We start from the raw sequence: 15,072 nt of genomic DNA on the forward strand, positions 1-15,072 counted from the left end.
TCCTCTAAAATATAATTTCTATCTGGAAATCAACTACTCTGAACAAAATGGCTATCTAAAAATTTTGATTGGATGTGTTTGGGGAAAAGGTGGATGTGAGAGGGTGGTTAGTTGCCCTCAAATCACTTTCGGTTACTAAAAAGGGCCTTAGACCTTTCAATTTCCAATTGAATGAGCCCCTTTCGAAGTTTTTACGACAAAGATTTCAATAAGAACTTAAATGCCCCAAGGGCATAATTTAAAACCCTTACCCTGAAGACTGTGGGGGGAGTGTCCTGCTCAAATGTATAATTTCCTGAACTTTAAACTGCGTTGAACAAAATGGCTATCTCAAAATTTTGATTGGATGTTTTTGGGGACATGGTGGGCGTGGAAGGCGTGTTAGTTGCCTTCCAATTACTTTCGACTATTAAAAAGGGCACTAGCCATTTCAATTTCCAATCGAATGAGCCCTATTTGAAGTTTATACGACAACACGGTCTATAAAAATCTTATATGCCCTCAGGGCATAACTTACAACCCTTGCCCTCAGGGCTGTTGGGGGGTTGTCATCCTCAAAGACCTAATGTACAGAACTTAAACCATGTTGAACAAAATGGTTATCTCAAAAATGTGATTTAAATTATTTGGGGACATATTAGGCGTTATGATGGGGCTTTTTGCCTTCAATTCTCTTTTGATTCGTGAAAAGAGCTATAACCATTTGAGCATAATGTCGAACAAGCCTTTTTTGCAGTTTTTGTGACAAAGCTTTCTATAAAAACCTTATATGCCCCCAGGGCATAACTTACAACCCTTGCCCTGAAGGCTGTGGAGGAGTATCCTCCTAAAAAACATTATTTCTATCTGTAAATCAACTACGCTGAACAAAATGGCTATCTCAAAATTTTGATTGGATGTCTTTCGGGAAATGGTGGGCGTGGAAGGGGTGTTAGTTGCCTTCCAATTACTTTTGACTATCAAAAAGGGCACTGGCCATTTCAATTTCCAATCCAATGAGCCCTTTTTGAAGTTTCTACGACAACGCATTCTATAAAAACCTTATATGCCCCAGGGCATAACTTACAACGCTTGCCCTGAGGGCTGTTTTGGGGTTGTCAGCCTCAAAAGCCTAATTTCCAGAACTTAAAACTACGTTGAATAAAATGGCTATCGCAAAATTTTGATTGGATGTTTTGGGGAAAAGGTGGGAATGAGAGGGGGGTTAGTTGCCCTCCAATCACTTACGACTATTAGAAAGGGAACTAGCCCTTTGAATTTCCAATCTAATGAGCCTTTTTTGGAGTTTCTACGACAACGCCTACTGTACAAACCTTATATGCCCCCAGGGCATAATTTACAACCCTTGCCCTGAAGACTGTGGGGGAGTTTCCTCCTCGAAAGTATAATATCTATCTGGAAACTAACTACGCTGAACAAAATGGCTATCTCAAAATTTGATTGGATGTGTTCGGGAAATGATGGGCGTGAAAGGGGTCTTAGTTGCCTTCCAACCACTTTCGACTATTAAAAGGGCACAAGCCACTCCAATTTCCAATTGAATGAGCCCTTTTTGAAATTTCTACGACAACTTCTTCGATACGAAGTGCCCTGCTCTAAAGGAAAAAAATAATCAATAATACATTGTGCCAACATCGTTCTTATATACCCTCAGGGCATAAATTAAAACCATTGCCCTGAGGGTTGTGGGGGAGCGTCCTCCTCAAAAACATATTTGCTATCTGGAATTCAACTACGCTGAACAAAATGGCTATCTTAAAATTTTGATTGGATGTGCTTGGGGGAATGATGGGTGTAGGGGGGCGGCTAGTTGCCCTCCAATCACTTTCGACTATTTAAAAGGGCACTAGCCACCCCAATTCCAATCAAATGAGCCCTTTTCGAAGTTTCTAAGACAATTCTTTCGGTACGAAGTGCCCGGGTATGGGAAAAAAATAATAATAAATTGTGTCAACAATGTTCTTATATTCCCTCAGGGCGCTAACTTAAAACCCTTGCCTTGAGGGTATTGGGGGAGTGTCCTCCTCAAAAACATATTTTCTGTTTGGAAATCAACTACGCTGAACAAAATGACTATCTCAAAATTTTGATTTGATGTATTTTGGGGAATGTTGGGCGTAGGAGGGGGGAGGGGGCAAGTTGCCCTCCAATTACTTTCAACTATTAAAAAGGGTACTAGCCCTTTGAATTTCCAATCGAATGAGTCTTTAAGTTTAAACAAGTTTATACAACAACGCCTTCTATAAAAACCTTATATGCCCCCAGGGCATATCTTACAATCCTTGCCCTGAAGACTGTGGCGGAGTGTCCTCCTTAAAAACGTAATTTCTATCTGGAAATCAACTACGCTGAACCAAATGGCTATCTAAAATTTTGATTGGATGTGTTTCGGGAAATGGTGTGCGTGGAAGGGGTGTTAGTTGCCTTCCAATCGCTTTCGACTATTAAAAAGGGCACAAGCCACTCCAGTTTCCAATTGAATGAGCCCTTTTCTAAGTTTCTACGACAACTTCTTCGATCCAAAGTGCCCTGCTCTAAAGGAAAAAAAATAATAAATAATACATTGTGCCAACATCGTCCTTATATGCCCTCAGGGCATAACTTAAAACCCTTGCCCCGAGGGTTGTGGGGGAGTGTCCTCCTCAAAAACATATTTTCTATCTGGAAATCAACTACGCTGAACAGAATGGCTATCTCAAAATTTTGATTGGATGTGTTTGGGGGAATGATGGGCGGGGGGGGGGGGGCTAGTTGCCTTTTAATCACTTTTGACTATTAAAAAGGGCAACAGCCACTCCAATTTCCGGTCGAATGAGCCCTTTTCGAAGTTTCTACGACAACTCCTTCGATACGAAGTGCCCGGGTATGGAAACAAAATAAATAATACATGTGCCATCATCTTTCTTTACTTAGACAGCGCTAATGCGCTGCCTATGATTTGCTTGGTGTTTCTGGACCATAGGCTTTCCTTGGAAAATTAAACAAAATCATGGTTTAGCAAATGCAAGAATCTGGTCAGAAGACCAAGACCAAAAAATCAAGAACCTTCCTTTTTTACTAAAGCCCGCCTAGAAATGCTGGATGATTTACTTAATTTAAGGTACTTTCCCCATGATTTTGGGATGTAATGTTGATTCCAGATGCCTACTTTTTAGGCTTTTCAACGATTCTGAACAAAATTGCTTATTTCAAAGCTTTTGTGTGAAGCCATAGGGTTTTTTCTCGACATATCCATAGCCATAAAGGCATTAAATATGATGAAACAACAGATCTACTAGCTACCAATGTGATCTGTTTGCGCTTCTACCAACGTCAAAACAAGAGATATCATCAGTCAAGGCATATAAACAAGTCATAACCAGCAGATGACATCTTGTTTCTTATAAAAAAAATCAAACTGTTCTATATTTAAGATTAGAATCAAGAGCTATCCAATACCTATTTAATTAGAGGATAAACCATTCTTTCCTGTGTTGTACTTGCCTTTCAGCTGATGAAACCACCCTGCGCGTCAAGGTTTGATTGCCAGTCCTGTGGGGAGAAGACTTCTGCTCTCAAGTCTCGTAGCTTCAATTAAAAAATGTCTGATATGATTGATGCAATTCTGAATTTCTGCCCCCTCCCCCTGATGACAGAAAGACTCTGAAAGCATCAATTGAGACACCAAAAAGTGACTTATTCGCTAGTTTTACCCATATTGTTCTTAGCGAGTGGTACTAAAATTGCATAGTCTATTAACGCAAAATTGAGACGGAGAAGTTAAACTGGATCAATTGAGAGGTGAAAGAATCTGTTCTAAGTGCTTATAGAGCTACTACTACTACTACTAACAACTAACCGCAGCACCAAGCCGCCTGAGGCCAACAACGAATCCCTAACTAAGTTATTATGACCCTGTCTGCCATACAAAGTGGTTTGCAGAAAAAACAAACATCAACAAAAAACAAACAGCAATAATTCATACAAGACACGTGGCTCTTTTCTAAGGCAATACTAGTGCATTCACTCTGTTGGAGTATAATCTATTCCCCTATGATGGCCCAAGATAACCATGTACAAAGTTTTATTAACAATATTTTGCTTCCTTGTTTAAAGTTGGAAAATGGGACTCTAATTTTTATCAAATTCTTCCCTTGAGGCGCAACCGCATAGAGTTTTTGTATTTGTCCAACTCTTATGAATGCCTGTTTTATTTAATAATGACTTATTCTCTGATTAAGAAATAACAAACTAAGCTCTTTCTTCTTTTGCATTCTTCACAGTAACTAAATAAACTATATTTTATTTATATTTATACTCTATTTTGCTATAATCAATTTCTATAATCAATTTTTATAATTGATTATTTCTATAATCAATTTTTTGGAACCTGTGCCAGAAAACGTGACCAATCGAAATTTATCCTGAACCAAGTGGCCTGGATCAAACGCGAGTGTTTTTTAATTAAAAAAACTTTTAGATATTAGTTTGACTGTTCTAAAGTATTTGTAAATGATAAAAATATATTACTGAGGAATGTGCGCGTAATTCAAAAAGACTAGTCAACTTAGCAGGAAGGCAACGTCTTGAAAAGCGCAATAAACATATCACAGTGCATCAAGACGTATCAAAGAAAAAATTCAGATGGAAACCAACTTAATCCTGTTCACTAGCTGCTGGATCAAGATGAAAAACATGGACAAATCTTTTATTTAAATAGAATTAATAAATAGCATTTGCTGCAGTGAAAAGTCTAATCTTCCACAGTAACAGCATTTGATGGCAGATCAACCCAGAAGTGGCTGAAATCCCGGACAACTGTTGCTTTAAACTTAACCTGCAATAAGAAAAATTTCGTTATTACTGTTACAAATTCAGAAACAGATGCTTATTATAATTATTGTGACAAAAATATTTGAATGTTGTCCTAGGAAACAGAGTCCTAGGAACTAAGAAACACTTGGTGCTTTGTGCCGATCAAATTTTTTTTACCGCTGCCACTCGAACGTGATGTTGCGTTTTTCCTTGGTTCCTATTGATGCAATTTTTTAACACAAAAGGCTCTTGGACAGGGGATGCAAAAAAAATGTAAAAATATTCACACAGAAACGACTCACTACCGCCGCTGAAGCGCAAATAATATTATGATTTATTTAAACAGCAGATGCATAGGATTAACAGTATATAAATTATAGGCAGTATGATCGTTCCCTATCTCACCCATTTTAAGAACCCGGACCGAGGTGCGAGTGCTCTTGAGATTGTAGAAACATAAGCGATATTAGATCTTTTCACGGGTAGACAAGTCAGATTTCTCTTGAACGCGAAACTTGGCTTCAACGCTGGAACACTAAATTTTGAAGAAACTAATCTTAAATTAATTTACTCCAATACATATATGAAAATCGGTAATTAGTAGTGCAATGTTATTATTAGATGTTTTTGGGAATTAGAAATAGGTTTCGAAGTCTCAAGTTGGTTTCAAAGGCATTTTGAGAAAGTTTCTGCCAAAATACGTGTTCCAGGGTAATTGGACCGCTGATGGAAGATCAAATAAGAGGAGCTGTTTGTACGTGCTAATGCAAGAAAAGTGGGAGGAGCTGTTTGTTCACACCGAGAATGAAGAGCCAGAAATTATCTGTGGTAAACTTACTGCTATATCTTTATACTGTGATAGGAAAAGACTAAATCAAGTTCTAGAGCCCAAGAACAAAATTCAAAAGGGCTAACCTGTTTTAGCCTAGGCTAGATGTCCTAATTAGAAATATAATTTTTACCTTTTATGTTAATTTCCTTGGAAATATCCCCCCAGGTGTTGAGGATCAAATCTCGGATTAAAAGGACCTGACCATCATGTTCTTTGTTAAATTTTAATGAACTTTGTTAAAACTTATATCAGTTACAACTACAAACTTGTCTCTGTGCCAGGTATAGTTATGTATTCAGTGCGATTACGTATGATGGAAAAATAGATGAACCTGAACCTACCTGAACCTAAACTGCTTGTTTATGCTGAGCCCTTCTTCTGTTCCCAGTTTTTTCTGTTCAAAATTGTTAAGTTCATCAAATTATAGCTTGTTAACGGTTAGGGAAAAATTTCCTGTAAAAAATCCAGCAAACAGGCTCACTACTGTTTCTAATCAAAGAGATGCAATACTTCTTACGGTAAAAAATTCAAGCAGACTTCGTTCGTGTTGCAAAGCATTTCTTTGCAAGGGAAAAAGCGGGGGTTGTGGGGGGCAGTAGACCCCCAAAATAAAAATCTTAACAAAAGTGGCTGCAAAAGCGGGGGATTTGGGGAACGGCGGTCCCCCAACTGTACCTCCTAATCCCTGTACGTTTTAAGGTTCGAACTTGTGACTCAGCCTCTTTAACTCTTTAGAAAACGTAGTTTTTTTCAAATAATTGTGTATAACATGAATAGAGATCAACTTCTTCCGTTACCTCTAATTCGTCTATGATTGAAGAGAAGGCGGAGAAATCGACATTTGTGGGTTCGTCCGATTAGTAAAAGGCGAGAGGAAGTTGGAGCCTTCTACTGCTTACGGCAAACATGGCGCTCAAAGATGTACTCAAAGTGGTGGAAGTGGGCAAACCCTTGGGACAACCCCTTGAGAAAAAGGATATGGGTTTACTTAAAATATAAATTTATTTCAGTGTCTCTAAAATATAACTTACAAGCTTATTTAAAAAGCAAAATTAAAAAGGAGGTCATTATAAAATAGTACTACTATACATTTTCAATGCAAAAACAACATTAGTCGTCAGCAGACTGAACGACAAGCGTGTGACCATTTATTTAGTCACACTCGCCACCATGTTGGTTGAACCAATAAAAAAACGAAGAATATAGTGACATTGAGTGGTTGCGTTGCTACCAACGGCGTTAAATAAACCGTTCGTTTATTTTACCACCCAATGCGTCCGTCACAATGCCACCCTATTCATACTTTCTGGTGCTGCGGCGACAGCAAATAAGCCGACCGATGAGAACTGGGAACAAACTGAATTTCTGGCCTTTGAATAGATATTTTAGTCATCCTTTATGAAAATATAAATATACTATATAAAACATACATATATTTTGTGTAAAAATAAATATATGTAAAATATAAATATACTTACAAAATTCCTCAAAAGTCAAATTCAATTTATAAATTTTACTACACAAATTTTAAAAGGAAATATCCAGTATCTAATTCCCTTAAAGTTAAAATACGCCTTATAAATTAAAATGAATAATGGTGTCAATTCACCAAAGTTAGGGGAAGGGAGACAAAATGTATTTTCTGAAATCTAGGGGTGGATGGCAAATTCCTCTTTTTCTTTTATTCAATGAGAATTCCTAAAAACGGTATTTTTCAAAATCCAGTGGAGGGGTCACACATCCCGTCACCTCCATCAGCACCTCTTAGGATTATATCAAAATTATTATCTAGGATTATAGCAAAACGTATTTTCCGAAATCTAAGGGTGGATGGTAAATTTCTTTTTTCTCTTATTCAATAAAAGTACCTAAAAATGTATTTTTCAAAATCCAGGAGGGGTCACACATCCCGTCACCTCCATCAGCACCTCTTAGGATTATATAAAAATTGATATTTAGGATTATAGCAAAATTTATTTTTTGACATCTAGGGGTGGAAGGCAAATTCCTTTTTTACTTTTATTCAATAAAAATACCCAAAAGAGATATTTTTCAAAATCCAGGGGAGGGGTCACATATCCCGCTGCCTCCATAGGCACCGCTTAGGATTATATCAAAATTTTACTATATTATCAACATGGAATCTCTGATATTGTTTTATTTTAGCCTCCTAGCTTCTTTTCTTTGCTCTATTCGTAAATGTCCCAACAAAATTTGGATTTTGAAAACACATAAATTCTTTGGCCTGTACCGACGCCCCCTGTGCCTTCTAAAGACCAGAAAATAATTTATACTTTACTGAAAAACAAAATACGTTTTCTATTTTTTAACTTTCACAAATCCAAAATTATTAAGACTTTCAGGAATAAACATCAGTTATTCCTGGAAGTCTTAATAATTTTGAGATATTAAATTGTCAATCCACACACTTTTTTCAGTAACCATGGCTATGATGGTGATATTTTTTATGCTAAGAAAAATAAAAACATAAAGCTCAAAATAAAGGCTGTTTTTAGTAAAGTGCAAATTGTGTTCTGGTCTTTAGAAAGCACAAGTGGCGATAACCGTACTACTCGTTGTGCTAGTTTCTGCCCGTTTTGAGTTTAACTTGATAATTTGCTATAATTTCTGTTCATTTTGGGTTTTTTATTTATTTTTGAAAAATGACTTGTGGAATTTTTTCTTAAATTAGTCTCTAGTAAAGTAAATATATAATCTCTTAGAAAATAAATCTCTAAATAAACCAATAAAACGCTGATAATGACTTTTTTTGAACATCCATATCATTTAGTACTTTTTGACCAGGCAACTTTAATTTCTACAGTAAATGGTTCACCATAATCTTTTAGGAAGGAAATTAAGATTAAAAATACATACATAAATCCTTTCCTTAAACAGAGACTTGTTTATTACAATCTTCGTGGCTCCTTCAACAATGATCATTAACAATGTACTAATTTTATTTTATCTTTAATATATATGTTGTAGCCTACCTTCACTAGCAAGTTTCAAGCGAGGTGTTTACAGTGACAAACCCTACTGGACGGCTATTCCATGTCCCGACGGGTCGTCGCGTAAAGTTAATTCCTGAGAAGGTGTATCTGTCAGAGGCTGTCCTGCTTTGCTGTGTTTTGACGAATTGTCCTTAAAGACTTTGATCTTGCAGGAACGAGTTTTGATAACGCCTCCTATGGAGGGGAAGATATGTATTTGTGAAAGAACAACATAGTTGCCAGACGACCTCAGATCGATTCCAGAGCTTTGATATCATCGACTCCAGAAGCTGCTACGGGAGCTGCTCGATTTTTAGTAAATTGGGCAGAAGCGATATGGCCTTTTGGAGCACCGGTAAAACGAGAGCATGCATATTCCATAACTGCTCTAATGTATGAAGTGACAAGAGATAGGATAGACTCATCGGGGAAGAGACTTTCATATCTCAGGATAACTCATAGATTACTGGAACAGGAGGATATAGCGGGGATATAGCGGGGATATATCTCAAACCCTGAGGATATCACTTTGCTGAGATCTTAAACCCATGTGATATAGCGGGGATATTTCTATAAACTCATTTAATGATATTTTAACACAATGAAAAACAACTACTATTCCTTCTTTTTTTCAACCGAGATCAATTAAGGGTAATAACAAAAATAAGGTCAGCACATAGGCAGAATGAATCACGTAGGATAGAACTCTAGCTCAGTCTAATTTCTAAATATGTTCTACTCTGGTTTTTTGTCAGTGTTTTTATCTCTGTCTTGTTGGAGTTTAAGAGTTAGCTTTTTTTATATTTTTTTTCTGGGCACCCAGAAAATGCGGTCTTTGCCAGAACATATGCTTTTTGTTTTCGTTTATTTTTTTTCAAACGACTGAACACCATCCTCGTTTCTTGTTTAGGTGTTTTTATATGTTTGTATTTTTTTCCCTTTTTTGGCTTTGTTTTTAACTGATTGAAAATATTCCTCGTTTCTTATTTTCTTAATTTTTTTCATATTTTGTTCGTTTTTTTAGCAAACACAAGAGCCCAAATAGTAAAATTGAACTTAATCCCTGTTGAACTATTTTTAAATAATCAAGTGAATTGAGAAATAATAATATCGAAACGCACTTCTCCTGTGAAGTTAGATGGTGCAATCCATTTCAGAAGTACTTTCTCCTTTCTGTTGTTATCAGCATGTGTTACACTGGTTCTTTTTCCATTCCCACAATCACCATAATGACCCGGCCCTTGATGAATCAAAAATTTTCCAAATGTGCCGTCCATATTCTCTGATTCTGCTTGCACAAAAAATCCTTTAAATGGGACTCCATCGGTGGATCTGAGTGTTACTGCAAGAAAAGACATTGGTGGCTTAAGTAAGAATATTAACGGAAAAGGTAGACAATTTTCAAATGGTATTACTGTTGCATTTGCAATGTACTTCTGCTCAGGGGCGCACCATTTCCAGAAAGTGTATGGAGATAGACAAGGATTTTTCTTCAATTTTTCTAAATGAATATACAAAAAGTCGTTTTTCTTCAACATCAAGAAGGGATAATTCTCTTTGATTTCTGTTCGTTTTAGGTTTCGCTTATTTATATAAATATTTTTTATTTTTAAGGTCATATTCGTGTATGGCCATACCATGGCAAGGTATACGTTTTAGTGTTTTAATTAACTTTTATTTGAGTCTTTTCAAGCCTTTTTAAAAACTAACTCACCTTTATTTCTATTTTATATATTTTTATTGTTTGCTATTTAGAGGAAAATTTTAATTTTTCTTTTTTTGTTTTTTTTTTGCTTAGGAACTAAAATTTGTGATTGCAGTTAAGATTTTAGAGAAGATTGGAATATTCAGACGATTAGTTGAATGAGGAGCGAGATTTTCAATAATATGTAATTAAGGGTTCCATTACAAAAAATCGTAAAATTCTCGGAACTTCGAAACAAACTAGCAATTAAGATTTTCGAGAATAGTGTCTGATATTTTTTTTCAGTAAACAAATGCCGAAGAAAAATGCACGCAAAATCTACCAGTTAGAGACTCTGTTTTCAAAGCTAATGGGAATATATCTGGGCTATATTAAGTTTAATAAAAAAAACATATCAAACATGAATTGACCTTTTATATATTTTTTTAATCGTTCAGTGATAAAAGGGAACAAGGTTGGATAGTTTTAAAAACCTTCTTTTTAATGTTCTGTTTTAAGTTTATGTTAATAGCGTCTATTTAAAGCATACTCTATTCCGAAAGCCCTTCTAATGTTTATGCGTGGGAAGGGACGTTTAAGATTTTCTCCATTGTTTGTAAGCTTTTCAGCTCATCGATGTTGTATCGCTTAAACTCTTCTCTCTTGTGTAGAAGCTTAGACTTGCAGTCACACTGAATTATAAGCTTTCTAGAAAGCCTTGGAAGGCGAGAACTATAATCCCTAATGCTTTCAGATTCCTTATGAATTCCAGTCAATGAAGATTTTCTCCATAAGCGAATAAATGTTTCCTGTTGCTTGAATATTTCTTGTACTTGCATATTACTTTGCTAGAATTAAAATTATTAGATCGGGGGCTTTTAAGTATCCTAGAATACAGCTGTGTTATGAGAATGACACTTAAAAGGAATAAGGTCACAGTCTAAATTATGCCTCCGGAAGATGTTTCAAACTCCTATCTTCTGCCCCTCCCTTCTATTAAGGCTAAAAAATTCTAAGGCTAAATATTAAGGCTAAAAAATTCTAATAAAAAGCCTTCTATTAAGGCTAAAAAATTCTAATAAAAAGCCTTCTATTAAGGCTAAAAAAATCGTAAAAAAGATAGGTCTATCTTGTAATCAACTTGTAGGTCAACTTGTAATCAATCGTTTTTCTGATCACTGCTGAAAATGATTACCCCCCCCTTCCTTGGAAATTATTTCTCGGAAATCCAAACATGCTGAAAATTTCCGCTGGACAATTCCTCCCGAACACCTCCACATGCATAATTGAGTTGGCAAAGAGAAAGTAATAAAAATAAAAATATTTCATATAGGAATTCACATAGGTCTCTGTGCCAGTTATAGTTATGTATCCAGTGTGATTATGTATGATGGAAAAATAGATGAATCTGAACCTACCTGAACCTAAACTGCTTGTTTATGCTGAGCCCTTCTTCTGCTCTCTGTTTTTTCTGTTCAAAATTATTAAGTTCATCACATTATAGCTTGTTATCGGTTAGGGAAAAATCTCCTGTAAAAAATCGAGCAAACAGGCTCAGTAGTGTTTCTAATCAAAGAGAGGCAATAGGATGTTCTTACGGTAAAAAATTCAAGCAGACTTCGTTCGTGTTGCAAAGTATTTCTTTGCAAGGGAAAAAGCGGGGGTTGAGGGGGGCGATAGAGCCCAAAAATAAAAATCTTAACAAAAGACGCTGCAAAAGTGAGGGGTTTGGGGGCTGGAAGCCCCCTAACAGTACCTCCTAATCCCTGTACGTTTTAAGGTTCGAACTTGTGACTCGGCCTCTTTAACTCTTTAGAAAACGTAGTTTTTTTCAAATACTTTCTGCACTTTTTTGTACAGTTTATTACTTATTGTTGCTTGACAAACTGTTATCTGATCGTGCCAGGAGTTAAAGTTAGGGGGCTGCCACCCCCGAAACCCCCCGCTTTTGAAGATTCTTGTGTTAAGGCTTTTAATTCCTGAATACTCAAATCAAATGCACAGTAAGATTTTCTTTTTTCAACTTTTCTTCGAGCATGCGGGTATCCGGCATGTTATCAAAGCAGTGGAGACTTACCTGTAAGCTGAATGCCGACTGTGATATTCTTCTGGAGACACCTGTTCAGCCGAAGGATTTAATAGATTGGATTTAAAAAAGAAACTGAGTTTCTTTTTTAAACTTTAAATTTAAGAGATAGTACTTTAAATTCAATATATAAAAAATTTACTCTGACGAGGAATCGAACCCGGTCTTCCGCATGACAGACAGGAATAGTGACCACTGTACTATCAGACACTGTTGTTAAATTATTTTTAGTCTCTGCAGTAGTAGAGAGCTATCTTATACTCCGGACGGGGCTCCTTATATGGGCATAGAGTCATTAGGGAGAATGATTGCGTAATGCGGTCAATGACCTCTTTCACCAGGTGTGATTTTGGCACGCCCTCAGTGAATGTCAATGTTGTTATTGTTTCCGAGGCAAAATGTCAAGGTCAATGTTGTTGTTGTTTCCGAGGCAAAATGCCAAGGTCAATGTTGTTGTGAACAGAGTTATTAGAGAGAACACGTGGTTAATGGGATCAATGTTGTTGTCGTTTCCGAGCCAACTTTCTTTTCTGGTCAGTCTAGAGTTGGCAGTCATTAATCAAATTGTTTCCAGGGAGTGTCTGACAGATGACGTCAACTTAATTAATGCCTTTGGAGTTCGACCAGAACTGTCTCCGAGACAAAGTTTTGATCACACATGACAGATGATGTCATGATTGATTGATTGACACGAAAGGGGAATTAATTTGTTGTTCTAAAGAGAATTGATTCACGAAAGGGACATTAATTTGTTGTTTCTAACAAGAGAATCGTTTCCGAGCAGACGTATTGATCTTAGCGCGCGAAAAGGTTTCCAAATAATTTGAAATGCATTGGTGCAGAGATGCCAAACAAAAGGAACATGCCGAAATTCCGTTTAGGGATAATTTTGGCGAAACCGTTTTAGCTATTTTATGGAACTATTACGGCGAAACAGCTAGAGACATTTTAAAAGGTGATTTTTTGAAGAGATTTTGGAGGAGGTTTTGAGTGTGGTCGTTATAATACACAAGTTGTATTTTAACAGTGTTGTGAGGTCCTCTACCCCAACCCAAAGGGCCCCGATTGCTCTACCCCAACCCCAAAGGCTTCTCATACCCGTCCCCAACCCCCAAGGCAGCCCCCCGGCCTCCAAGGCCCCCCAAGCTCGCCAAGGGCCCCCGGCGCCCCCAAAGGCCCACCCAGACCCCCAAAGGCCATCCCCGGCTCCCCCAAATGCCCATCGAGCTCCCGAAGGACCAACGGGATCCCAAAGGCCCTCCACCGGTCCCCAAATGTCCCCCAGGCCCTCAACTGCCCTCCCTGTGCCCCGAAGGAAGCCCCCGGTCCTCAAAGGCCCCCAAGCTCTCAAAGGGCCACTGGAGCCCCCAAAGGCCCACCCAGACCCCCAAAGGCCATCCCCGGGTCCCCCAAAGGCCCATCGAGCTCCCGAAGGACCAACGGGATCCCAAAGGCCCTCCTCCGGTCCCCAAATGGCCCCCACGCCCGCAACTTCCCTCCCTGTGCCCCCAAGGCCCACCCAGTGCCCCAAAGGCCCACCCAGTGCCCCCAAGGCCATCCCCCCGCCCCCCCCAGTCCAACCCAGGTCGCAAAGGGCCACCGGAGCCCCCCAAGACCCACCCAGACCCCCAAAGGCAATCCCCCGGCCACCCAAAGGCCCACCTCAGGCTTCCAAAGACCCTCCCTTGGTCCCCCAAGGTCACCTCGGCTCCCCACTGGCCCCCGGCCCCCCCCATGCCGTACCCCCGACCCCCCAGGGTCACCCGAATACCCCCGGATCCAACGGCGCTCACGGGCCCCCCTACCCCCCCCCACTCTCCTCCGGCGCACCAACGACCCCACCGCCCGTGCGGTAGTTTTAGTTAATAGTCTCGACTGTTTTAGCTTAGAGTCTTAACTTAGAGTTTTTGTTGAAGTTCTAGTTTAGTTTAATTTTAGTTAAGAGTTTGATGTTTTACCTTTGAATTTCAGTTGGAGTTTTAGTTTGGTTTAGTTAAGAGTTTGGTGTTTTAGATTATAGTTATAGCTTAGATTCTTACTTAGAGTTTTTTTGTTAGAGTTCTAGCTTAGTTAAGAGTTTGATGTTTTACCTTTGAGTTTCAGTTAGAGTTCTAGTTTAGTTTTATTTAAGAGTTTTGAGTTTTTATCTTTTAGTATTATACTATAGTTTTTTTTTTATTTCTGGTCTATTTAATCTTTATTAAAGATTTTATATTTTTATATTAGATTTTTTTGTTTAAGTTATATATTAGTTAATATTGTTATTTCTTACCTTATATTTTAATATAGATTCATAGTTTAGTTTTTTTTAATAGCTTTGAGTTTTATATTCGGTTAATATATTAGAGTTTTTGTTGAAGTTATAGATTATTTTAGTTTTAGTTAATAGCTTAGAGTTTTAGCTTAGAGTCTTAGCTTAGAGTTTTTGTTAAAGTTCTAGTTTAGTTTACTTTTAGCTAAGAGTTTAGTATTTTACCCTAGAGTCATAGCTTAGAGTTTTTGTTAGAGTTCTAGTTTAGTTTAATTTTAGTTAATAGTTTATAATTTTATCTTAGAGTCTTAGCTTAGAGTTTTTGTTATAGTTCTATTTTATTTTAGTTTTATTTAAGAGTTTATAGTTTTTATATTATAGTATTAGCCTAGAGTTTTTGATAGAGTTCTAGTTTAGTTTTAGTTAAGAGTT

At 37.5% G+C, this 15,072-nt stretch overlaps 1 protein-coding gene across 2 annotated transcripts in view; it reads right to left on the bottom strand.

The window, feature by feature from the left end:
• Positions 1 to 4,383: 4,383 nt before the first annotated feature.
• LOC148948141 (putative defense protein 3) overlaps positions 4,384 to 15,072 on the bottom strand; it is a 67,874-nt gene continuing 57,185 nt past the window's right edge. The window contains exons 2-3 of one of the 2 annotated variants that reach the window (XM_089095703.1): positions 9,741 to 9,961; positions 4,384 to 4,816 (exon numbers count right to left, since the gene is read on the bottom strand). In XM_089095703.1, coding sequence (XP_088951829.1) covers positions 4,733 to 4,816; positions 9,741 to 9,961 — 305 coding nt within the window. In that variant the 3' untranslated portion in view covers positions 4,384 to 4,732. Of the gene's footprint in view, positions 4,817 to 9,740; positions 11,706 to 15,072 lie in introns of those variants that run through there. The other variant, XM_089095702.1, reaches the window with a different exon arrangement.

The sequence above is a fragment of the Artemia sp. Qi Xiang Cuo genome, chromosome 10, assembly GCF_049724085.1.
Source record: "Artemia sp. Qi Xiang Cuo chromosome 10, ASM4972408v1, whole genome shotgun sequence".
In the NCBI taxonomy this organism is placed as follows: Eukaryota; Metazoa; Arthropoda; class Branchiopoda; order Anostraca; family Artemiidae; genus Artemia; species Artemia sp. Qi Xiang Cuo.